The sequence below is a fragment of the Oncorhynchus gorbuscha genome, linkage group LG06 (genome assembly GCF_021184085.1).
Source record: "Oncorhynchus gorbuscha isolate QuinsamMale2020 ecotype Even-year linkage group LG06, OgorEven_v1.0, whole genome shotgun sequence".
Lineage (NCBI taxonomy): Eukaryota > Metazoa > Chordata > Actinopteri > Salmoniformes > Salmonidae > Oncorhynchus > Oncorhynchus gorbuscha.
This window is the reverse complement of record NC_060178.1, coordinates 56,162,986-56,187,115: the sequence shown is the minus strand read 5'-3', so window position 1 is coordinate 56,187,115 and position 24,130 is coordinate 56,162,986. Positions and strand designations below refer to the sequence as shown.

General features: G+C 40.6%; 2 protein-coding genes across 5 annotated transcripts in view; one reads left to right on the top strand and one right to left on the bottom strand.

Annotated features, from left to right (window-relative positions):
- Positions 1 to 1,880: 1,880 nt before the first annotated feature.
- sfxn4 (sideroflexin 4) lies at positions 1,881 to 13,575 on the top strand. Its single transcript, XM_046353605.1, has 14 exons — positions 1,881 to 2,130; positions 2,259 to 2,324; positions 5,077 to 5,139; positions 5,228 to 5,257; positions 6,798 to 6,852; positions 7,262 to 7,287; positions 7,484 to 7,537; positions 8,967 to 9,029; positions 9,134 to 9,202; positions 9,520 to 9,610; positions 11,383 to 11,498; positions 11,590 to 11,675; positions 11,902 to 12,019; positions 12,113 to 13,575. The coding sequence occupies exons 1-14, from the start codon at positions 2,092 to 2,094 to the stop codon at positions 12,188 to 12,190; spliced, it is 954 nt and encodes a 317-aa protein (XP_046209561.1). The 5' UTR covers positions 1,881 to 2,091; the 3' UTR covers positions 12,191 to 13,575.
- A 1,260-nt stretch (positions 13,576 to 14,835) lies between these two features.
- The window catches only part of LOC124038120 (DENN domain-containing protein 10-like), a 17,847-nt gene continuing 8,552 nt past the window's right edge, over positions 14,836 to 24,130 (bottom strand). For all 4 annotated transcript variants that reach the window (XM_046353604.1, XM_046353603.1, XM_046353602.1 and 1 more), the window contains 9 exons: positions 20,927 to 20,996; positions 20,492 to 20,688; positions 20,306 to 20,385; positions 20,060 to 20,208; positions 19,804 to 19,915; positions 16,329 to 16,429; positions 15,841 to 15,948; positions 15,583 to 15,677; positions 14,836 to 15,354 (listed from right to left, as the gene is read on the bottom strand). In XM_046353604.1, coding sequence (XP_046209560.1) covers positions 15,187 to 15,354; positions 15,583 to 15,677; positions 15,841 to 15,948; positions 16,329 to 16,429; positions 19,804 to 19,915; positions 20,060 to 20,208; positions 20,306 to 20,385; positions 20,492 to 20,688; positions 20,927 to 20,972 — 1,056 coding nt within the window. In that variant the 5' untranslated portion in view covers positions 20,973 to 20,996 and the 3' untranslated portion in view covers positions 14,836 to 15,186. The remainder of the gene's footprint in view (positions 15,355 to 15,582; positions 15,678 to 15,840; positions 15,949 to 16,328; positions 16,430 to 19,803; positions 19,916 to 20,059; positions 20,209 to 20,305; positions 20,386 to 20,491; positions 20,689 to 20,926; positions 20,997 to 24,130) is intronic.

Below are 24,130 nucleotides of genomic sequence, written 5' to 3'. Positions count from 1 at the left end.
TTCACTCATGCTACCAAACATACCCTCGTAAACTGACCATCCTACCGATCCTCGACTTCGGCGATGTCATCTATAAAACAGCCTCCAACACTCTACTCAACAAATTGGATGCAGTTTATCACAGTGCCATCCTTATTGTCACCAAAGCCCCATATATTACCCACCACTGCGACCTGTACACTCTCGTTGGCTGGCCATCGCTACATACTCATTGCAAAACCCACTGGCTCCAGGTCATCTACAAGTCTCTGCTAGGTAAAGCCCTGCCTTATCTCAGCTCACTGGTCACCATAGTAGCACCCACCTGTAGCATGCACTCCAGCAGGTTTGTCTCACTGGTCACCCCCAAAGCCAATTGCTCCTTTGGCTGCCTTTCCTTCCAGTTCTCTGCTGCCAATGACTGGAACAAACTGCAAAAATCAATGAAGCTGGAGACCCATATCTCCCTCACTAGCTTTAAGCACCAACTGTCAGAGCATCTCACAGATCACTGCACCTGTACATAGCCCATCTGTAAACAGCCCATCCAACTACCTCATCCCCATACTGTTTTATTTATATCTTGCTCCTTTGCACCTCAGTATCTCTACTTGCACATTACTCTTCTAAACATCTACCATTGCAGTGTCTAATTGCTATATTGTAATTACTTCGCCACCATGGCCTATTTATTGCCTTACCTCCCTTATCTTACCTCATTTGCACTCACTGAATATATATTATTGACTGTATGTTTATTCCATGTGTAACTCTATGTTGTTGTATGTATCGAACTGCTGTGTTTTATCTTGGCCAGGTCACAGTTGTAAATGAGAACTTGTTCTCAACTGGCCTACCTGGTTAAATAAAGGTGAAATAAAATATCAAAATAAAAACATGTGTTGTATTTGGGACACATGTGGCAAATACAATTTGATTTGATCTTGGTTTAGTTATGTGAACATATTATACTTTCGTCTCGAGTTGTTGTACCTTGAACAATGTTTGACCTTGTAGAGATTGTTAGGCATGGCAGAATTACCTGCTCGCTTTAGAAACGCCCACTCCTTTGCACACGCCCATACTCCGGTCTCCATATAATGGGTCGCAGTTGCTCGCTTCTAAAAATTCTCCACTTGACAACCCAGTGATTTTGGAGGTAGGACAACGCGAGACTAGGGAGGACGTGACCGGTCTGACACTCTTGTACAGTAGGTGGCAGTGTATGCACCTCTAGGTTGGATGCGATCCGCAAACATAATTAAAATAAGTGTCTACAGCAGTGCGGTATTTCAGGGCGTCATACAAATGTTTTGCGGAGGTAGGCTGCTTAATAATAATTTATCTAGCTAGGAAAATACCTTTGGAAAGAATATATATATATATATATAGATATATAGATATATATATATAGATATAGATATATAGATAGATAGATATATATAGATATATATATAGATATATATATATCTATATATATCTATATATCTATCTATATATATATATCTATATATATATCTATATATATATATATTATTTCCAAAGGTATTTTACCTAGCTAGATAAATTATTATTAAGCAGCCTACCTCCGCAAAACATTTGTATGACGCCCTGAAATACCGCACTGCTGTAGACACTTATTTTAATTATGTTTGCGGATCGCATCCAACCTAGAGGTGCATACACTGCCACCTACTGTACAAGAGTGTCAGACCGGTCACGTCCTCCCTAGTCTCGCGTTGTCCTACCTCCAAAATCACTGGGTTGTCAAGTCTATATATATATATATATATATATATATATATATATATATATAGATATAGATATAGATATAGCAGGCGTAATATAAACTGGTTCGCTATCTGCAGATTTCTTAATTTTGGTCATTGTGCTTGCCAATTTGCGCACTGCCCAGCTCAGGCTGACTCGTGAACATGGCAAACGCTCCCTGCCATGTGATCAACTCCGGAAGTAAATTGTACATAGAACTTGACCTAGACACGTACAATTCAAACGGAGTTATTTCTACATTTCTTTAAATAATGAAACAAAATATGTAACCTATACACCAATAATTCACTGTGACATTGTGGGTAGTCTTTGCTTTTTCAAATGGATATTAACTTGCTTTATTGGAAAAACGAGGGCAAGGTGAATATCCCATCCATCAACGTATTAGATGAGCAATTACTAACATACTGTATGTAGTAAGCCACAGAATGCATATTTGGAATGATTGTTGATCTGAAGTGTTTAAATGCATGTCATTTATTTTTCAGACATTCCTCAGTCGACTACGCCTCTGGTTTAATATTCTTGACCCAAGTTCCTTGCTCTGCTCTGATGTGAGTATCCAGGAAATGTGAATGATGAATTATTACATTTTTTTGTTAACTCCACATCGATTGTGGAGAGAACGGTTAGCTGGATTTGAACTACTCTCGGTGCCAGTACACATACGCGTCATTGGACGAAGGCGTCTCTTCTCTTGCTGTACAGTTTTGGATGCATAAAGACCTTATCTTTCATATTAGCGATGTCGTTTTTCTAAAACAAAAGGTTAAATTGATACACACTTTTTTATAGGGTTAGGATTCACACATGGCCGTGTTTCGATGTTACAGGGCTTGTTTACATAATTACAGGGAGGACCTGTGCAAATTCGCTATCTGTAGTGCTGAGCAATTAGTGCTTTGAGGTCGTTTCGATTATTTAAAAAATGGTTTTCGGTTTAGATTTTTTTTTAAACATTAAGTGCATTATGTAGGTTGCATGCTATAACAACACAGAGTACAACAATTAATAAGACCCATGATAGTAGTGACTGTCCATTACTGCTTATCCATCTATCCACATGACTTTAATACAATATTTCAGTTGTGTATTTTACATTTTGTTTGATTCTTCAAAGTAAATAAGGCATACTTTTATGACTGCTGAATACCAACTATCAATCACTTAGATCATGCATTTTCAGATACCTCGGCTGCTATCTATGTCACCTCGCGATCAAGGCATTCTTCTCTCTTCAGTAGCAGGTGTAAAAAGAAAAGGTGCAATATTTTTTATAACCAAAGTTTCGACAGCCAAGCTGCCTTTTTCTTCTTCGATGAGGTTTAACAGCGGTTGGCATCCAATATGTTGCATTACCGCCACCAACTAGACAGGAGTACAACTCCCTTATACTTTGCTTGAAAAAATAAACCAACAAATACTCTACCATCTAACACACACTCACAACAAAATCAAATACACCACTCCACTATTTAAATCTATTTATTCCTACCTCATGCCAACAACCTGAAAGGATGGGACACCACCTAGGTTGAAGTCCCTCTGGAAACCCTGTAACTCTTCTGATGTCAAGTCTCGTACACCCAAATACCTCTCTGCAGCTGCCACCATAACCTCAATTTTCTGCGACTTGCATTCCATCCCTGCAGTACAGTTGATAACCATTGCTATAAATGATAAAAATCAGATCTTACTGAAAAATATATCACTTGTTGGCCTATCCCTCTGTAGTGGTACAGGTGTACTACTCACACCACTCCTCTCAGGATCCCTCCCCATTGACCTATCTTACTCTACTTTCTTCACTGCCTCAGCATATGACAACTTCTGCACTACTCTAAACCTGGAAACTGTATAGGAGATGTTATTATTAATTCTATGATTTGATATTTGATAGAGCGGTGGTAGGCAGCAGCAGGCTCGTAAGCATTTATTCAAACTGCATTTTCCTCCTTGCCAGCAGCTCTTCGCAATGCTTGAAACACAGCGCTGTTTATGAGTTCAAGCCTATCAACTCCCCAGACTAGGCTGGCAATACTATTGTGCCTATAAGAACATCCAGTAGTCAAAGGTATATGAAATAAAAATGGTATATAGAGAAATAGTCCTATAATAACTACAACCTAAAACTTCTTAACTGGGAATATTGAAGACTCGTGTTAAAAGGAACCACCAGCTTTGATATGTTCTGAGCAAGGAACTTAAACGTTAGCTTTTTTTACATGGCACATATTGTACTTTTAGTTCTCCAACACTGTTTTTACATTATTTAAACCAAATTGAACATGTTTCATAATTTATTTGAGACTAAATTGATTGTATTTATGTTTTATATATATATATATATATATATATATATATATATATATATATATATATATACTATTAAGTTAAAATAAGTGTTCATTCAGTTGTTGTAATTGTCATGTATACAGTAGGGCAAAAAAAGTATTTAGTCAGCCACCAATTGTGCAAGTTCTCCCACTTAAAAAGATGAGGCCTGTCATTTTCATCATAGGTACACTTCAACTATGACAGACAAAATGAGAAAAGAAAATTCAGAAAATCACATTGTAGGATTTTTTTATGAATTTATTTGCAAATTATGGTGGAAAATAAGTATTTGGTCACCTACAAACAAGCAGGATTTCTGGCTCTCACAGACCTGTAACTTCTTCCTGTATTAATAGCACCTGTTTGAACTTATCAGTATAAAAGACACCTGTCCACAACCTCAAACAGTCACACTCCAAACTCCACTATGGCCAATACCAAAGAGCTGTCAAAGGACACCAGAAACAAAATTGTAGACCTGCACCAGGCTGGGAAGACTGAATCTGCAATAGGTAAGCAGCTTGGTTTGAAGAAATAAACTGTGGGAGCAATTATTAATTACAAATAATTGCTCCCACAGTGCTTACCTATTGCAGATTCAGTCTTCCCAGCCTGGTGCAGGTCTACAATTTTGTTTCTGGTGTCCTTTGACAGCTCTTTGGTATTGGCCATAGTGGAGTCTGGAGTGTAGAAGTCAGAGAATTCCTGCTTCAGTGAGTTTGTTTATACAGGACCTCCCGTCCCCACCTACCGTCAACCAACCATTTCAATGCAGAGGTATACGGAGCCCTCCACATTGTTACAAAATTTGGGAGGCACACAGCGATGCGGTACAGAGTTTGATTTGGCCTCTGGAAGCTCTGCAATTGTGTTAACCCTCCTTACGGAGCCTCCAGATTTCAAGCACCATGAATTGTAGCTTACAAAGGTGAAAAATTTATATTAAAATTAGGTTTTTCTTTTTCTCAGGCTGAAATCGAAAATGCCCACTCACACATTGGAAGTGTGGAGAGAATGGTGCAAGATGAAAAGGTAGGCTAAAATTGCTCAGAAGGTTTTTCTATCATCATGGCAAATGTTTTCATTTGACACATTTTAAATCAAGTTCTGTTTCCTCTAGGCTGGAAATGCAGCATGGGTACTTTCTCTTGTAAGTGAGATACTACAACCAGCTAAGTCTACAACCTGTACTAAATCTGGCTTGTACAGAAACAAACTGTCTATCATCAGAGCGAATTAAAAAATTATAACATTATACACTACCGTTCAAAGGTTTGGGGTCACATTTGAAATGTCCTTGTTTTTGAAATAACCTTTTTGTCCATTTAAAATAACATCAAATTGATCAGACACACAGTGTAGACATTGTTGTAAATGACTATTGCAGCTGGAAACGGCTGATTTAAAAATAATAATAATAATACGAAGGGCTATATAAAAATAAATTTGATTTGAAATTTGAATAATAATAATAATACTGGAATATCTACATTGGTCGACAGAGGCCCATTATCAGCAACCATCACTCCTGTGTTCCAATGGTATGTTGTGTTAGCTAATCCAAGTTTATAATTTTAAAAGGCTAATTGATCATTAGAAAACCCTTCTACAATTATGTTAGTATAGCTGAAAACTGTTCTGATTAAAGAAGCAATAAAACTGTCCGCCATTAGACAATTTGAGTATCTGGACCCTCAGCATTTGTGGGTTCGATTACAGGCTCAAAGTGGCCAGAAACAAATAATTTTCTTATGAAACTCATCAGTCTATGCTTGTTCTGAGAAATGAAGGCTATTCCATGCGCGAAATCGCCAAGAAACTGAAGATATCGTACAACGCTGTGTACTACTCCCTTCACAGAACTGCGCAAACTGTTTCTAACCAGAATAAAAAGAGTGGGAGGCCCCGGTGCACAACTGAGCAAGAGGACAAGTACATTAGTGTCTAGTTTGAGAAACAGATGCCTCACAAGTCCTCAACTGGCAGCTTCATTAAATAGTATCCGCAAAACACCCGTCTCAACGTCCACAGTGAAGATCCAATTCCGGGATGCTGGCCTTCTAGGCAGAGTTCCTCTGTCCAGTGTCTGTTCTTTTGCCCATCTTAATATTTTATTTTTATTGGCCAGTCTGAGATAATGCTTTATCTTTGCAACTCTGCCTAGAAGTTGTACCCAATCTTCTGTTTCTTGGCAATTTCTCACATGGAATAGCCTTCATTTCTCAGAACAAGAATAGACTGACGAGTTTCAGGGAGAAAAACTGTTTCTGGCTATACTTAACTTGTCTAATAGCCAGTTGTATTGCTTCTTTAATCAGAACAACAGTTTTCAGCTATGCTAACATAATTGTAGAAGGGTTTTCTAATGATCAATTAGCCTTTTAAAATTATAAACTTGGATTAGCTAACACAACATGCCATTGGAACACAGGAATGTTGGTTGCTGATAATGGGCCTCTGTACGCCTATGTAGATATTCCATTAAAAATCTGCTGTTTCCAGCTACAATAGTCATTTACAACATTAACAATGTCTACACTGTATTTCTGATCAATTTGATGTTATTTTAATGGACAAAAAATGTGACATTTCTAAGTGACCCCAAACTTTTGAACGGTAGTGTACATTATGGCTTGATTATGGCATTTATTTTGATATCTTCCAACGTTTTGATATCTCTATTTCTGCAGTCTTCTGTTCATGCTGGTACTGGTGCTATACTTCCAGCTGTTTTCCGTCCTCAAGGTACTGTATAATTAATCAAGTGAAATGTCTGATCGTAGCCTAGTTCTTTTCTCTGTGCTCTGTTACATTAGTCAAGCCAGTCTTAGAAATCCCAGACTAGGGCAACAAACATGGGTAACATTGTGGGAGGCAGCCCATCTGTCTAGAGCAGGGTCTCCGGTTCCTGGAGAGCTACTCTCTTGTAGGTTTTTTCTCCAACCCCAGTTGGAACTAACCTGGTTCATCTTATCCACCAGCTAATTATTAGAATCAGCTGTGCTAGATTAGGGTTGGAGTGAATTTACAGGATGGTACTTCTCCAGGAACAGGGTTGGAGAGCCCTGGTTGAGAGACTAGCTTTTTACAGAAAATAAGGGCAACAAAATCATGATATCTTTTAACGGCATTTTTAATTTAATTTATTTTTTAGCATTTTTACCAATATCAGCTCCTTTGGTAAGTGTTTTACATTTTATTTCATGGTGTATCACTTTTTACTCTAAATTGTTAGTACAAAAATGTTAATAATCACCCTAACACTCCCATAGGAATTGCAGCTGGTGTATTTCAATTTCATGGTTATTTCAAATGAATTGATTTCTCATATTCACCACACTAGTGGTTGATTAACATACTTTTCATTTTCCTTCAGGTTGTTGCCAGCTTTTTGCCACACAGTGGAGTCAAACCAGCTCTATTCTGGCAGGTAAGGGACTTGTAGATGATCACATCAACTGATATAATCATAACCAACTACCAGTGGAGGCTCCTCAGAGGAGGAAGGGGAGGACCATCCTCTTCACTGAAATAATTTATTGAAACACTGTTTTGCAATGAAAGTCTACAGTTGACTTAACAGCACTCTGGGTATATTGACTTCAAAACAAAACCTAGGAGGCTTAAGGTTCTTACCCCCTTGTCATAATTACTGTGTAAGTCTATGAAAGTTCCGGAGGACGTCCTCCAATCTCAGTGCTCTTGCAGCATGAACTGACATTTTGTCCACAATCAAAGGAACAGAGAATGAATGTAGTACTGAAAGCTACAGCTAGCTGGCACTGTAGTGCATAGAATGTGGTGAGTAGTTCTCTCAAAGAGAGAAAGACAATAGTTGAACAGCTGCAAGATTTAAGACTTCTTGCTTGGCATCTAAAATTATTGTACAGAATTCTTGCCACCAACAAAATGTTGAATATTTGGGCCGTACAATCATCGCAGCGCTGCAGATTTTGTTGTGAGGATACAGAATCAATAGACCATTTGTTTTGGTATTGCCCTCGGATTACATTTACATTTAAGTCATTTAGCAGACGCTCTTATCCAGAGCGACTTACAAATTGGATAGCCTGTTTCTGGTTTCAGGTTCAGGAATCGTTGATTGATCTAAAATTGACCCTAGAAAGTGTACTGTTGGGAAATTTGGAGAGACCAGGTCAGTCTTAGTAAAAGTATTTATACACATACACACGCTCTCATTCTCGGATGGTTGAGCGGCAGCTCTTGGGGAACTGTGGGGGGTGGTCTTAGAGGGCTGGTGGCCTGGCGGTCGGAAACTTGGGGCGGTGGCTGATGGGTCGCTGGTTCGGGTCCCCGTTTTTTGACCTTGTGGGAGATCTGTCGATGTGCCCTTGAGCAGGATGTTGACCTTGGTTGCTTCTGTGGGTCGCTCTGGATGGGAGTCTGTTACAGGACTGCTGATTCTTTTGAAAAACGTTTCTTAAATGGAAGCAAACGGAGCAAAATGGAATTTGTCTGATAGAAACTGGTTTGCAACTGTTGGACTAATGATTACACCCTAGATCAGCTAGATGCAGGCAAGAGTGTGCAAGGCAGTTTTGAAAGTGTCATTGTCTGTCACCTTGATTATTCAAATGTTTCTCTCAACCTGTGCACCTACGTTGTAAACTTTCATTCATAGGCCAGGTTGTTGCAAGCTCATGATAGGTATGAGTAGTAGCCTAAACCTATCAACGTTATGTTGAACTGGGTAAATGGAATATGATTGACAGTCATTCAATATGCTGTAATAGAAAAAGGCCATGCTCATAAAAAAAATTGTCCTCCCTCATCTTAAACATCACTGACCGCCACCGCCTGGTACTCAATATTGTTCACTAAGAAAAATATTTCTGTAGTTTTTGCTTCAGAGTTACAGCGCCGGATTCAATCATGCAAACAGAAACGTATCTTCTGACAAGGTAAATAGTAAAGAAATTACCTTATTTTTGCCCAATTGTCATCCCACACTGCTCTGTTATCTACTTTTTCTTTTCATGTGTGTATCATGTCTTTTCTCCATCAGGGCATTAAGACCTCTTTGAAGCAGGGTCTGTTGATTGTCGGATCAGTTGCATATGCAACATGTGCAGGGGTGAGTATCACTACTGGGGGAAAAATGTTATGTATTTGGTTAATGACATACTTGTAGATTGGGGCAGCAGGTAGCCTAGTGGCTAGAGCGTTGGACCAGTAACCGAAAGGATGCTAGATCGAATACCCGAGTTGACAAGGTGAAAATCTGTCGTTCTTCCGCTGAGCAAGGCAGTTAACCCACTGTTCCTAGACTGTCATTGTAAATAATAATTTGTTCTTAACTGACTTGCCTAGTTAAATTTGAAACAGATGATGGCTGTCAGAGCATGTTTGATCATCAAGATGACACCAGGTTTGACTTTACCTGTGTTTCAGGCAATTCCTCAAATAGTCATACAGCGACTTAGCATGAGCAGCCCAGCTATCCAGATGTTTTTTAGGTCTGTATTACCAATACCCCTCTCAGGTAAGTGCTAAGGATTTGAAAAAATATTTCTCACTTGAAAAGTACACTGAAAGTAAGTGATCTGAGTGCAGCTTAGCCACGCTCAAGGTCCTAAACGATATCATAACCACCATTGATACGAGACAATACTGTGCAGCCGTATTCATCGACCTGGCCAAGCTTTTCGACTCTGTCAATCACCACATTCTTATCGGCAGACTCAACAGCCTTTGTTTCTCAATGGTTTCTCAAATGACTGCCTCGCCTGTTTCACCAACTACTTCTCAGGCAGAGTTCAGTGGGTCAAGTCGGAGGGCCTGTTGTCTGGACCTCTGGCAGTCTCTATGGGGGTGCCACAGGGTTCAATTTTCGGGCTGACTCTCTTCTCTGTATACATCAATGATGTCGCTCTTGCTGCTGTTGATTCTCTGATCCACCTCTACGCAGATGACACCATTCTGTATACTTTTGGCCCTTCTTTGGATACTGTGTTAACTAACCCCCAGACGAGCTTCAATGCCATACAACTCTCCTTCCGTGGCCTCCAACTGCTCTTAAATGCAAGTTAAACTAAATGCATGCTCTTCAACCGATCGCTGCCCGCCCCGTCCAGCATCACTACTCTGGACGGTTCTGACTTAGAATTTCTGGACAACTACAAATACCTAGGTGTCTGGTCAGATTGTGAACTCTCCTTCCATACACACATTAAGCATCTCCAATTCAAAATTCAATCTAGAATCGGCTTCCTATTTCGCAACAAAGCATCCTTCACTCATAAAACTGACTATCCTACTGATCCTTGACTATGGCGATGTCATTTACAAAAATAGCCTCTCTACACTCTACTCAGCAAATTGGATGTAGTCTAGCACAGTGCCATCCGTTTTGTCACCAAAGCCCCATATACTACCCACCACTGCGACCTGTATGCTCTCGTTGGCTGGCCTTCGTTTCATGTTCGTCGCCAAACCCACTGGCCCTGGGTCATCTACAGGTCTTTGCTAGGTAAAGCACCGCCTTATCTCAGCTCACTGGTCACCATAGCAGCACCCACCTGTAGCACGTGCCCCAGCAGGTATATTTCACTGGTCACCCCCAAAGCCTATTCCTCCTTTTGGCTGCCTTTCCTTCCAGTTCTCTGCTGCCAATGGCTGGAACGAATTGCAAAAATCACTGAAGCTGGAGACACATATCTCCCTCTGTAACTTTAAGCACCAGCTGTCAGAGCAGCTCACAGATCACTGCCCCTGTACATAGCTCATCCAACTACCTCATCCCCATTATGTTATTTATTTCTTTGCTCTTATGCACCCCAGTATCTCTACTTGCACATTCATCTTCTGCACATCTATCACTCCGGTGTTTAATTGCTAAACTGTCATTATTTTGCCACTATGGCCTATTTATTCCCTTACCTCATTTGCACACACTGTATATAGACTTTTCTATTGTTATTGACTATGTTTGTTTATTCCATGTGTGACACTGCTTTGCTTTATCTTGACCAGGTCAGTTGTAAATGAGAACTTGTTCTCAACTGGCCTACCTGGTTAAATAAAGGTGAAATGTAAAAAAATCTGGGACATCAGGGTACCGTTACAAAGAATGATCATAATACCAATTTTAGATGAACGTTGTTACCATTTCTATCCGGAATCAGTGCCCCAGTGTAACACTGATTGTGTCTTATGAACAAAGTACTTGTTGATAATGTATTGTTTCTGAAGCCCTTATCCACATTTATGGATAGGGTGGTGTTCCTTTTCTCAGTTCTGTGCTTTATCCCATAGCCTCCCTGGCCTATTTCAATGTGGTCATTGTCAGAAGTGAGGAGTCTGAGAATGGAATCCAGGTGTTTGACTCCAATGGGAATTCTGTTGGAATCTCTCAGGCAGCTGGAGCAAAGGTGAGCGGGAAAAAGTTAAGTAAAATAAAAAGGCATCAGCAGGCTCTTTTTTTTATTTTATATAATGATCGCTGCCATGTTTCCTGGTTAGGCTGTGAGGGAGACTGCTCTCTCCAGGGCTGCTCTGTTAGGCACTACAGCTGCTGTTCCTAATCTTCTTATTTTCCTCTTGCAAAAGTAAGTCACTCGTCTTGTGCTGGGGCTGCATTTCCCACTATGACCTGTTCAAGTCTTTGAGTATATAAGGTTAGCTAATCTGTTTTTATAAGTAGTTGGTGACACAGCTTTGCTAATATTGCCAATGATACGACTAATACAATATGTGCTTTAATCCAGCAAACAATTAGTTTTTCTGATTTCAAGCTATGAACAAATTGACCCCATCTTTTTTCTGTCATTTCAGGGCAAGGTTTCTGCAAAGGAGCCCCCTGCTGGTGGCTCCTATACGTCACATTAGCACTGCGATCGTCCTGGGCCTGATGATCCCAGTGTCCTTCAGTCTCTATCCACAGCTTGGAACGGTAGGACTTAGATACATTCATTCTGTATTTACTGTGCGCTTTCCAAAACCCAAACATACTGCAACTCAACATTTTATTCTCTCTGCTTTACAGATCAAAAAGGAAAAGCTGGAAAAAGAATTACAGACTGCAGCAGTAAGTGGTGAACTATTCTACCACAGGGGCCTCTGAGGCACCAGCAAACAAGCTCTGCAGACTGCAGTGTGGGAGCAGGAGGACCAAGTCTGTGTGACTTCACTGACTGGGCAGCACGAGAAGTAACCTTTACGGCCACGGGATGCAGTCTTGCTTCATACACTAGGATGATGAATTCAGTCATAATTAATTACAAATTGATAAAGGACAGAGTCCATGTTTTGATTCAGTTGAATTTAATAGCTGCAACTTGTAAGTGGATGTAAATTAACAATGCACTGCAAATTCATTGTAATCATGAGTTTAACAATGCCCTTCCTCGTACAGCTGTTCACGTTTCAAGTTTAGTGATTTGGTTTACAAGTTTGATCTTACAAAAGCAAATCATATTACTCCATTATTTTAGTTAAATTGACATGTACATTTTCATTTTTTTAAAGTGTGGATTTTCTTGACAGCACAGATACTTACGTGTATTTTTAGAACAAGTAGGATATTCCACAAATTTCAAATAGATTAGTTGAAGCTCTCCTAAAACCTAGATGAGGACATGCATAGTGCACGCAACGTTAGTGTCTCATTGAGTCAATTCAGGCACAAAGACTAGCCTTTGAGAACAAGGGTAGAATTGCCCAAGAAGTGAAACAATAAATTACATTGTTTTCAAAATATCAATAACAATGTCATATTACAGTAACAAATAGGTATGCAACATTTGACACAATGGCCATATACAAAACCAAAGAAATTGTTCCAGTAACTAACAATAGCTGACAGCTTTCCAGGGAGGACGCATATCCGTTATGCCTCCACCCTTGGCAATCGGTCTCCTGCTTATCAAACTGAGGACACAAGGTTAGAAAAATGCTATCTGTTCTCCCTCTCATCTGAGCAACACCCAAACATGAGTAATTCCTTATATTGCATTACCCAAATATATTAGTTCCATTTTGGCACTTTATTCATTAATAAGAATCGACAACACATTGTTAAGATAAATGATTTTAAAATGACAAAACTACATATCTCATTTGCCATGCATCTCTTACTTTTATTCTGAAATCTAAGAGGATAAATCATGGTTCTTGAGACCTCAAATTATTCTGTTAAGTCTTAAAATAAACTTGGATTCCTGAACTATGTAATGCTAGGGCTACGTGATATTATATATTATTATTATTTATTAGACAGTTTAAGACACCGCAGTGCTTATATTCCCAGCAAATACATTCTGCACCTGGGGAACAAGACAACCATGTTCATATAACAGTAAGACAAAGTAACTACAACCAAACACGTACCTCGCCAGTGTTCAATGGATTAGCCCTATTTCACATATTGCCCATAGCACCAATATTTTAGGTATTTATTGTATTATTGTCAAGACAATACTTTACAATAAAGAAAATGTTTATCAATTATTTTTTTCTGTCACAGATAATGACAAGTAGACTTTTAGTATTGTTAAGAGTCAGGAATGCAATAGTGTGTGATACATAACACCTGAGTGTTTCCCATTCACCTTAACCATTAAAATGCCACTGTGGCATATTTGTGGTTTCAACTTCCACAATATGTGGACAAAATGTATGAAACTTGGCCACTCATCAAACTAAGCTGCCATACAACAACTGAATTTGATGAAATTGACATCAAACAGCTATAGCAGGTAGCTACAGCACATTATACTAGTTGTGAAGTATAAAAGTACATTTTTGCATTTTGGCTACTGTTGTCCCCACAAACCAAATCAAAACTTTGAATGCAAGTGCACGGTTCTTTCTTACTGCAACATAGTGCATTTGGAAAGTATTCAGACCCCTTGACTTTTTCCATGTTTTATGTTACAGCCTTATTCTAAAATGGTTAAATGTTCCTCAGTCTACACACAATACTCCATAAAGACAAAACATATATTTTTAAATGTTTGCAAATGTATATGTAATAAAAAGCAGAAATACCTTGTGTAAATAAGTATTCAGACCCTTTGCTATGAGACTCGGTATTGAGCTTATGTGCATCCTGTTGTTTCCATTGATCACCCTTGAGATGTTTCTACAAATTGATTGGAGTCCATCTGTGGTAAATTCAATTGATTGGACATGATTTGGTAAGGCACACACCTGTCTATAAGGTACCACATTTGACAGTGCATGTCAGAGGATAAACCAAGGCATGAGTTCAAAAGAATTGTCCATAGAGCCCCCGAGACAGAATTTTGTTGAGGCACAGATCTGGGGGAAGGGTACCAAATAATGTCTAGAATTGAAGGTCCCCAAGATCACAGTGGCCTCAATCATTCTTAAAGGGAAGACGTTTGGAACCATCAAGACTCTTCCCTAGTGCTGTCCGCCCGGCCAAACTGAGCAATCAGGGGAGAAGGGCTTGGTCAGTGAGATGACCAAGAACCCGATGATCACTCAGGGAGCTCCAAAGTTCTTCTGTGGAGATGGGAGAACCTTCCAGAAGGACCACAAGCTCTTCAGCACTCCACCAATCAGAACCTCAGACTAGGGTGAAAGTTCACCTTTCAACAGGACAATGACCCTAAGCACACAGCCAAGCCAATGCAGAAGTGGCTTCGGGACAAGTCTCTGAATTTCCTGGAGTGGCCCAGTCAGAGCCCGGTCTTGAACCTGATTGAACATCTCTGAAGAGACCTGAAAATATCTGTGCAGTGACACTCCCCATCCAACCTGACAGAGCTTGAGAGTATCTGCAGAGAATAATGGGAGAAACTCCCCAAATACAGGTGCCAAGCTTGTAGCGTCATACACAAGAAGACAAGGCTGTAATCGCTGCTAAAGTACTGACTTCTGACTTACTCAGAATACTTATGTACATGTGATATCAGTTTTTTTTATACATAAACTATTTGATACATTTTAGAATAAGGCTGTAATGTAACAAAATGTGGAAAAAGTCAAGGGGTCTGAATCCTTTCCGAATGCACTGTATGTATAATTACATAGATGAATACCCATGCTAATATTCAGAGTGACCTCACACCAGATGATGTAGGAGGTCAAGGGTCATATCTTGAGAAGCTGCTCAGCAGCTGCCAAGTGGAACAAGAAGTTTTCGGTAGCAGGTGGGAAGTGACGCTGCTTTAAGGTCTCCAGGGTGATTTTAGAGTTCTCACAGTCCTCAGCTAAGGACGCCAGGTTAGCAAGGATCTCCCTCGTCTTTATGGAAATGTCCTGGAAACAGGTTGAATTTCAGTCATCATAGCAAACAGACAGCTTTTTATTTTATTTTTTCGATTGTGCTAAATACCTGAATACTTATGTATTACATTTCTATAACATCTCATTACATGTATAATCTCAAATTGTATAAAATACTAAGTCTTTGAATAGACATCCCAAACATTATCTCTGAGCACAGATGGACAAATGGAAAGGATGTCATGTATGCTTTCAACTCACCTTGATAACCTGCCCATCTGTTCTATCAGCATCCTCTGCAGACTGGACAATGACGAGGCCAATGTCTTTGTGCAACTTTCCCATAGCCATGGCATCTGGTAGTGTGGTAGAGACGTTATAGTGTTTAAGAAATGGTGGATGCTTGCATTGGAATAATGAGAATAATGAGGTAAAACTCTATTTAAAAAAAATTGTAAACATCATTCTTCACTTTGTCTTCTACACTCATAGGAAGAATATACTAATTGTGACACCCACCTTTGGCACTCTGGGATACGGTAATCTCAGTATCTGGGAGGTTTACATACACATCAAACAAGTCTGGTCTGTTGCTCACTTGTGGGTCAACAAATCCTGCCACATATCCTGCAGAGACAGTGAGCATATGGGTGAATGCAGATGGTGGGTACTCAAACTGAACACTGGGTTGAAAATCTCCAAGGAACATATTTCTTTATGAACATCAGGCATGTAAATTAATTCAATGCAGGTCAATTATTGCATGAGTCTTCCTGTGTCTGTCAGTGAAGAACTGACTGTTGGGACACAATGGGTTGGGTTCAATATCTGGGTTGTGTTCATTAGGACATGCAAAGGAAAACATTTTAAAATGTTTTGCAACAGAAAATGAACATGTCCAGGAAGTCCCTCCCTTAGTACATTTTATTCTCTTTGGTGTTTAATGTACACACCCAAGTCTGAATCAGTTTGTTGTAATGTGGATCTAATGATCCAGACATCCTCACCAGTGCATGTCCTGAGATTCTCCAGCTCACTGTCAGTCAGGTGGACATAAGGGTGCAGAATGGACCAGTCTTTCCTGTGCCATGTCAGAGCTGGAAGAGCTCTGGGGGGAGGAGAATACAATTAAATCATACATTTAATATAATTTTTATTTTATTTTTTATTTCACAAGTTCTCATTTACAACTGCGACCTGGCAAAGATAAAGCATAGCAGTGTGAACAGACAGCAACACAGAGTTACACATGGAGTAAACAATAAACAAGTCAATAACACAGTAGTTTTTTTTTACAAAAAAAAAAAAGTCTATACATTGTGTGTAAAATGCATGAGGAGGTAGGCGAATAATTACAATTTAGCAGATTAACACTGGAGTGATAAATGATCAGATGGTCATGTGCAGGTAGAGATACTGGTGTGCAAAAGAGCAGAAAAGTAAATAAATAAAAACAGTATGGGGATGAGGTAGGTAAATTGGGTGGGCTATTTACCGATGGACTCTGTACAGCTGCAGCGATCGGTTAGCTGCTCAGATAGCAGATGTTTAAAGTTGGTGAGGGAGATAAAAGTCTACATCTTCAACAATTTTTGCAATTCGTTCCAGTCACAGGCAGCAGAGAACTGGAAGGAAAGGCGGCCAAATGAGGTGTTGGCTTTAGGGATGATCAGTGAGATACACCTGCAGGAGCACGTGCTACGGGTGGGTGTTGCCATCGTGACCAGTGAACTGAGATAAGGCGGAGCTTTACCTAGCATGGACTTGTAGACGACCTGGAGCCAGTGGGTCTGGCGACGAATATGTAGCGAGGGCCAGCTGACTAGAGCATACAGGTCGCAGTGGTGGGTGGTATAAGGTGCTTTAGTAACAAAGCGGATGGCACTTTGATAAACTGCATCCAGTTTGCTGAGTAGAGTATTGGAAGCCATTTTGTAGATGACATCGCCGAAGTCGAGGATCGGTAGGATAGTCAGTTTTACTAGGGTAAGTTTGGCGGCGTGAGTGAAGGAGGCTTTGTTGCGAAATAGAAAGCCGATTCTAGATTTGATTTTGGATTGGAGATGTTTGATATGAGTCTGGAAGGAGAGTTTACAGTCTAGCCAGAAACCTAGGTACTTATAGATGTCCACATATTGTAGGTCGGAATCATCCAGGGTGGTGATGCTAGTCGGGCGTGCTGGTGCAGGCAGCGAACGGTTGAAAATCATGCATTTGGTTTTACTAGCGTTTAAGAGCAGTTGGAGGCCACGGAAGGAGTGTTGTATGGCATTGAAGCTCATTTGGATGTTAGATAGCACAGTGTCCAAGGAAGGGCCAAAAGTATACAGAATGGTGTTGTCTGCATAGAGGTGGATCAGGGAATCGCCCACAGCAAGAGCAACATCATTGATATATACAGAGAAAAGAGTCAGCCCGAAAATTTAACCCTGTGGCACCCCCATAGAGACTGCCGGAGGACCGGACAACATGCCCTCCGATTTGACACAGTGAACTCTGTCTGCAAAGTAATTGGAGAACCAGGCAAGGCAGTCATTAGAAAAACCGAGGCTACTGAGTCTGCCGATAAGAATATGGTGATTGACAGAGTCGAAAACCTTGGCCAGGTCGATGAAGACGGCTGCACAGTACTGTCTTTTATCGATGGCGGTTATAATATCGTTTAATACCTTTAGCGTGGCTGAGGTGCACCCGTGACCGGCTCGGAAACCAGATTGCACAGCGGAGAAGGTACGGTGGGATCCGAGATGGTCAGTGATCTGTTTGTTGACTTGGCTTTCGGAAGACCTTTTGAAGAGGGGGATGACCGCGGCAGCTTTCCAGTACTTGGGGATCTCAGACGATATGAAAGAGAGGTTGAACAGGCTGGTAATAGGGGTTGCTACGATGGCGGTGGATAGTTTCAGAAATAGAGGGTCCAGATTGTCAAGCCCAGCTGATTTGTACGGGTTCAGGTTTTGCAGCTCTTTCAGAACATCTGCTGGGGGGGGGGGGGGGGGGGGAGGTTGGAGTAGCCAGGAGGAAGGCATGGCCAGCTGTTGAGAAATGCTTGTTGAAGTTTTCGATTATCATGGATTTATCGGTGGTGACCGTGTTACCTAGCCTCAGTGCAGTGGGCAGCTGGGAGGAGGTGCTCTTGTTCTCCATGGACTTTACACTGTCCCATAACTTTTTGGAGTTAGAGCTACAGGATGCAAATTTCTACTTGAAAAAGCTGGCCTTTGCTTTCCTGACTGACTGCGTGTATTGGTTCCTGACTTCCCTGAACAGTTGCATATCGTGGGGACTATTCGATGCTATTGCAGTCCGCCACAGAATGTTTTGTGCTGGTCGAGAGCAGTCAGGTCTGGAGTGAACCAGGGGCTATGTCTGTTCTTAGTTCTGCATTTTTTGAACGGAGCATGCTTATCTAAGATGGTGAGGAAGTTACTTTTAAAGAATGACCAGGCATCCTCAACTGACGGGATGAGGTCAATATCCTTCCAGGATACCCGGGCCAGGTCGATTAGAAAGGCCTGCTCGCAGAAGTGTTTTAGGGAGCGTTTGACAGTGATTATGGGTGGTCGTTTGACTGCGGACCCATAGCGGATACAGGCAATGAGGCAGTGATCGTTGAGATCCTGATTGAAGACAGCGGAGGTGTATTTGGAGGGCCAGTTGGTCAGGATAACGTCTATGAGGGAGCCCTTGTTTACAGATTTAGGGTTGTATCTTGTGGGTTCCTTGATGATTTGTCTGAGATTGAGGGCATCTAGCTTAGATTGTAGGACTGCCGGGGTGTTAAGCATATCCCAGTTTAGGTCACCTAACAGAACAAACTCTGAAGCTAGATGGGGGGCGATCAATTCACAAATGGTGTCCAGGGCACAGCTGGGGGGTCGGTAGCAGGCGGCAACAGTGAGAGACTTATTTCTGGAGAGATTCATTTTTTAAATTAGAAGTTCGAACTGTTTGGGTACGTACATGGAAAGTATGACATTACTTTGCAGGCTTCCTCCCCCTTTGGCAGTTCTATCTTGACAGAAAATGTTATAGTTGGGTATGGAAATCTCAGAATTTTTGGTGGCCTTCCTAAGCCAGGATTCAGACACAGCAAGGACATCAGGGTTGGCAGAGTGTGCTAAAGCAGTGAGTAAAACAAACTTAGGGAGGAGGCTTCTGATGTTGACATGCATGAAACCAAGGCTTTTTCGATCACAGAAGTCAACAAATGAGGGTGTCTGGGGACATGCAGGGCCTGGGTTTACCTCCACATCACCCGCAGAACAGAGGAGGAGTAGAATCAGGGTGCGGCTAAAGGCTATCAAAATTATATTGTTCTTTCAGAAAATGTTATGGTTATCCACTTCGACAATGAAGTCCAATATACAATGAAGTATATTGAATATTCTAAATTGCCATCGTTTTTGGCCCACCGTAATGTAACAATTATGATTGTCAAAGCTCAAACCTTGACTGCATTTTCTCATTTGCCTTAGTCACCTTGTGAACTCCAACAGTGCTTCAATCCGAGGGTGATGGACCACAATCCTCTTCTTTAGCATAAGGGCTGTGTACAGGATGATGGTCTCCATCCCAAACTGGGACACCACATCTGAAACAGTAATCACAAGATAGTCTACCTAATCCTGGCAATCAGCTTCTTTGCATGCCATTAAGAAACCTTGACAGTGTCAAGCACCTTGTATCAACAATCATTTCCTTATACTGTGATAACTGTTTTAAGTACACGTTTTACCTTTCACTGAGCCTGCTAAGTAGGCCTTCCTGACATCGTAGTCCTTGATGAGAAAGGAGCCATTCTCATCACTCTGGCAGATGCCTTTGGTGAGGACTGCAATGTAACCCTCCACCATTTTCACTGGGCTCCCATGTTTGATGTACATTCTGAATGATAAAATAGACATGAAGAAATGCATTTTTGGGGAAGTATTAAATAAGCAGACACTTGGCATTGGGGATGCATTAGTGCAGTATGTTGTACCTGCATAGTACTCGACTGAATGCCGCATACTTCTCAGGGTTGAAGTCCTTTGCTGTGACAACTAATGAAAAATGTGTGACCTAAAGAGAGAGAAATATGAGCAATATAATAGAACTTATAATCATTAGGCCTTCAACACCTTAAAGTTTTTTTCAATGAATAGAGAATTTCTAAACTAACTAGTACCTTCTTTAGGGCGGTAGATTCCTGTACCTCTACAGTGGATATGTAGTACCAGGTACGGCAGAACTGGCCGAACACAAAGGTGTTCAGGCCCTGGCCGTCCTGTGTGAGACAGCACTTACTGAGCAGGACCTCCCGGAGCTCAGCACTGACTGAGGGATAGCACCACACCCACAAGGTGTCTGCATTGACGTCTTTCTCTGTGTGGGTGAAGAATGGGAGTATACTATGTCATATTACTTTCACAACTCATTATTACAAATATTACCAATATATATTTAAATTGAACTGTTCTCAAGATTTACAGGAAGTCAAATACTTGATCACATTGATATCATGTGGTGACAGTCAAAGCCAAACAGGAGAACACTTAGCATGCATCAACCAGCAGGATAACATAATTACAACAAGGGAATGATATTCGGTGTCTTGCCTTACCAATTAATCCAATGCTTAGCATGAGCTGAGTTTCTGGTGCCGCCATCTCCCATTACAATTCAGTCGTAAACTGTGGGAGTTGACAATTAGGGAGTCATGATAGCTCGTCTTAGGACAAGGAAGCAACACTTTCACCAAACAAGCAGGCCGAAGTAATATTGGTTTTATATTGGATATTCAGCTTTCTCTAGTCAATAGCTATTGAACCAAGCATGCCATGACTATGAAGGTGGTACAGTATATTCTGAATCAGGTGGATGGAGAAAAATCTGAAATGTCTATTAAAAAAAAGACGTGGATTCCTCCCCCGATTCATAATATATCGTTTTCATAGTCATGGCACACTTTGTCTAAGAGCTATTGAAGATTTTAATAATAAGGTTTCAAACAAAATAAAAAAAGGTGTGGATTTTTCTCCATCCACCCGATTCAGAATATACCATCTTCATAGAGCTTCTAGTCCTAAAATCCAACAATAAGTTACCTCTGGTTCGTTCAGCCATCCCAAAAAAATGTATGGGGGAAGAAATGGGTTTTGGGAAAAAATGCAGAAAATAAGGTTATATAGGCTTAAGGCGTCAGAATGCTTCAGTTCGGCTGGCAGTTAGCTGAAGTCCGCTAAGCGAAACTGAACGAATGTGCTTGCATACTCCCTTAAAAGACCTTCGCTTGAAAAACAAGAAATAAGGGGCAATAGTACAGTAGCCTCAATATAGTCCGATTTAATCTAAGATAACTCAAGAAATCTGTCAATTGTTGAAGTTTTTGCCAAAGAGATCTTAGTCGTGCAATTTTACATCTAACTCGATGCTTGATGCAGTATTTTTCAATAACAAAATGTGCATGGCCTCCCATGTGGCGCAGCGTTCTAAGGCAGTGCTAGATGCGTCACTAGAGACCGAGGTTCGATCCTGGGCTGTATCACAACCGGCCGTGATCGGGAGTCCCATAGGGCGGCACACAATTGGCCCGGCGTCGTCCGGGTTAGGGGAGGGTTTGGCTGGGGGGGACTTTACTTGGCTCATCGCGCTCTAGTGACTCCTTTTGGCAGGCTGGGTGCCTGCTGACTGACCTCGGTCGTCAGTTGAACAGTGTTTCCTCCGATACATTAGTGCGGTTGGCTTCTGGGTTAAGCAGGCGGGTGTTAAGAAGTGTGGTTTGGCGGGTCATGTTTCAGAGCACGCATCCACCTTCGCCTCCCGAGCCCGTTGGGGAGTTGCAGCGAAGGGGAGAAAGAGAGTGTCAAATTTAAAAAAAACACACACACACTTCTAAAAAACGTGCATGAAAATTTGTCATCTCTCGTTGAATGACAACAAATATTTTATTGAAGAATCCCTGGTGTTGACCAATCACTGACAAAGGGGCGTATACATTGGCTCTGAACTTCTGCTTGACTCCAGAAAAAAAGTAGTGTACCCGAACAGCCGAACAAACCCTCAACAAAGTACAAAACATCACAAAATGTTGTCATAATATACACACGTACTCTTCCAAACTGTTTTGGCTGGGAAGCATGCGAACACCTTTAGGAGATCTTCTAGGTTTTGTTCTATGAGTAATAGCAGTCAGTTAACATGACCTTTATGAATTATGAAGCCTTTGATTTTTTTATTGTTATTATTAGTATTATTACCTACATCCTTAAAGATTCACAAAAAGTGATGTTAGCAGATGAAGATTCTCTCACCGAACAAAACGTATAGGATCTCCTCAGGCTGTGTTTACCACAGACCTTATTTTCGCCATTTATCCAAAAACCCTACAAAAACTCCATTAATTTTCCTCATAGGCCTTGTCCAACGAACCATGGAGGAGTTAGTGCATACAAAAAGACACCATTACTATTTCTATTATCATGTTATGCTTGGTTCAATAGATATTGATGAGAGAAAACCAAATCCATTGAATATCCGATATAAAACAAATTTACCTCGGTAAGGAGCAGGGGTATATTCATTATGTATTGCAACAAAAACCATTTACTGTTTAACCCTCCTGTTGTGTTCGTTTCATGTTAATTAATTATGTGTTCGCAGTCCAAAATGACAGCCCCATTATAGCTGATTTATAAATCCATATTAATACATATATGATCACCTAATGTTGTGTTAGATATTTTTTATCAACTTAAGTTCTTGTGAACATTACAAGTTTTGAACTTCTATTTGCTATTTATTGCCTGTAGGCCTCATTGACCTGAGCTCATACAACTTGTTTTTGAGTTTAAAAAAGCATAATGTATGGATAATTTTGACTATAACAAATAATCAGATGAAACAGTGCTATTTATCACAGACTAATTTCTCCTCTAATGCATCTTCACTGTCAGTTTCCTGGCCTCTCTCCTCCTCACAAGTATCATGATCAAAGATATAACCAAAAGAGCCTCACATACAGTATATCGTTTGGTCATTGTGCTGCCACAAAATGAATTGTGAGAAAAGTTCTATATAGTATTGAAACAATGTTGCGATTGTGAGAACGCCAACAGGTGTGGTTCCTCTGGGGGAAAGATTCTGTTGGGGAAAGGTTCCCGTGGAGGTTGCCATTGAAGCCAAGAAGGGGAGTGAGGTGTGTGTGTGGTCTGGGAGAGGAAGTGTGTCCATCTGATGAATTGGTATGTGCCTGAACTCAATTTTATACACTAATTGTAGTCTCACCCATTCATTTTGAATGACCGGTCAGTTTTAACCGGGAACACCACAGGTGTACAAAAGTTAAATAAAACACCCAGAATTTTATGAAAATCATCAAAATGTATTTTGTGTGTTCAGATGTCCTGTGTGGACAAAGTCATGGAACCTTATGACAATCAGATTAAATTAAATACATTTTTCAGAGAGAAAACTTGTAAATCGGTCCAATTCGACTGGAACACAGCAAGAGGTTTAAGAACTAAACAAGGCAAGACGGTGAGAGAACTTCCTGAATGTCCAATAGAAACTCTCGTTTTCATTGCAAAATGTTTGAAGATTTGTTTATATACACTACCGTTCAAAAGTTGTTATGCTGTTATGCTGATTAAAGAATAAATAAAACGGTCTTTCTTTAGACAAGTTGAGTATCTGGAGCGTCAGCATTTGTGAGTTCGATTACAGGCTCAAAATGGCCAGAAATAAATAACTTTCTGAAACTCATCAGTTTATTCTTGTTCTGAGAAATGAAGGCTATTCCATGCAAGAAATTACCGAGAAACTGAAG

Bases quoted from the DNA above. Each gene is read 5' to 3' on its own strand.
- sfxn4 (XM_046353605.1), top strand. From the start codon at position 2,092: ATGGATATTAACTTGCTTTATTGGAAAAACGAGGGCAAG. The intron at 2,131-2,258 runs GTGAATATCCCA...TTTATTTTTCAG, and splicing joins ATTGGAAAAACGAGGGCAAG to ACATTCCTCAGTCGACTACG. The intron at 7,538-8,966 runs GTAAGGGACTTG...ATATTTCTGTAG, and splicing joins AACCAGCTCTATTCTGGCAG to TTTTTGCTTCAGAGTTACAG.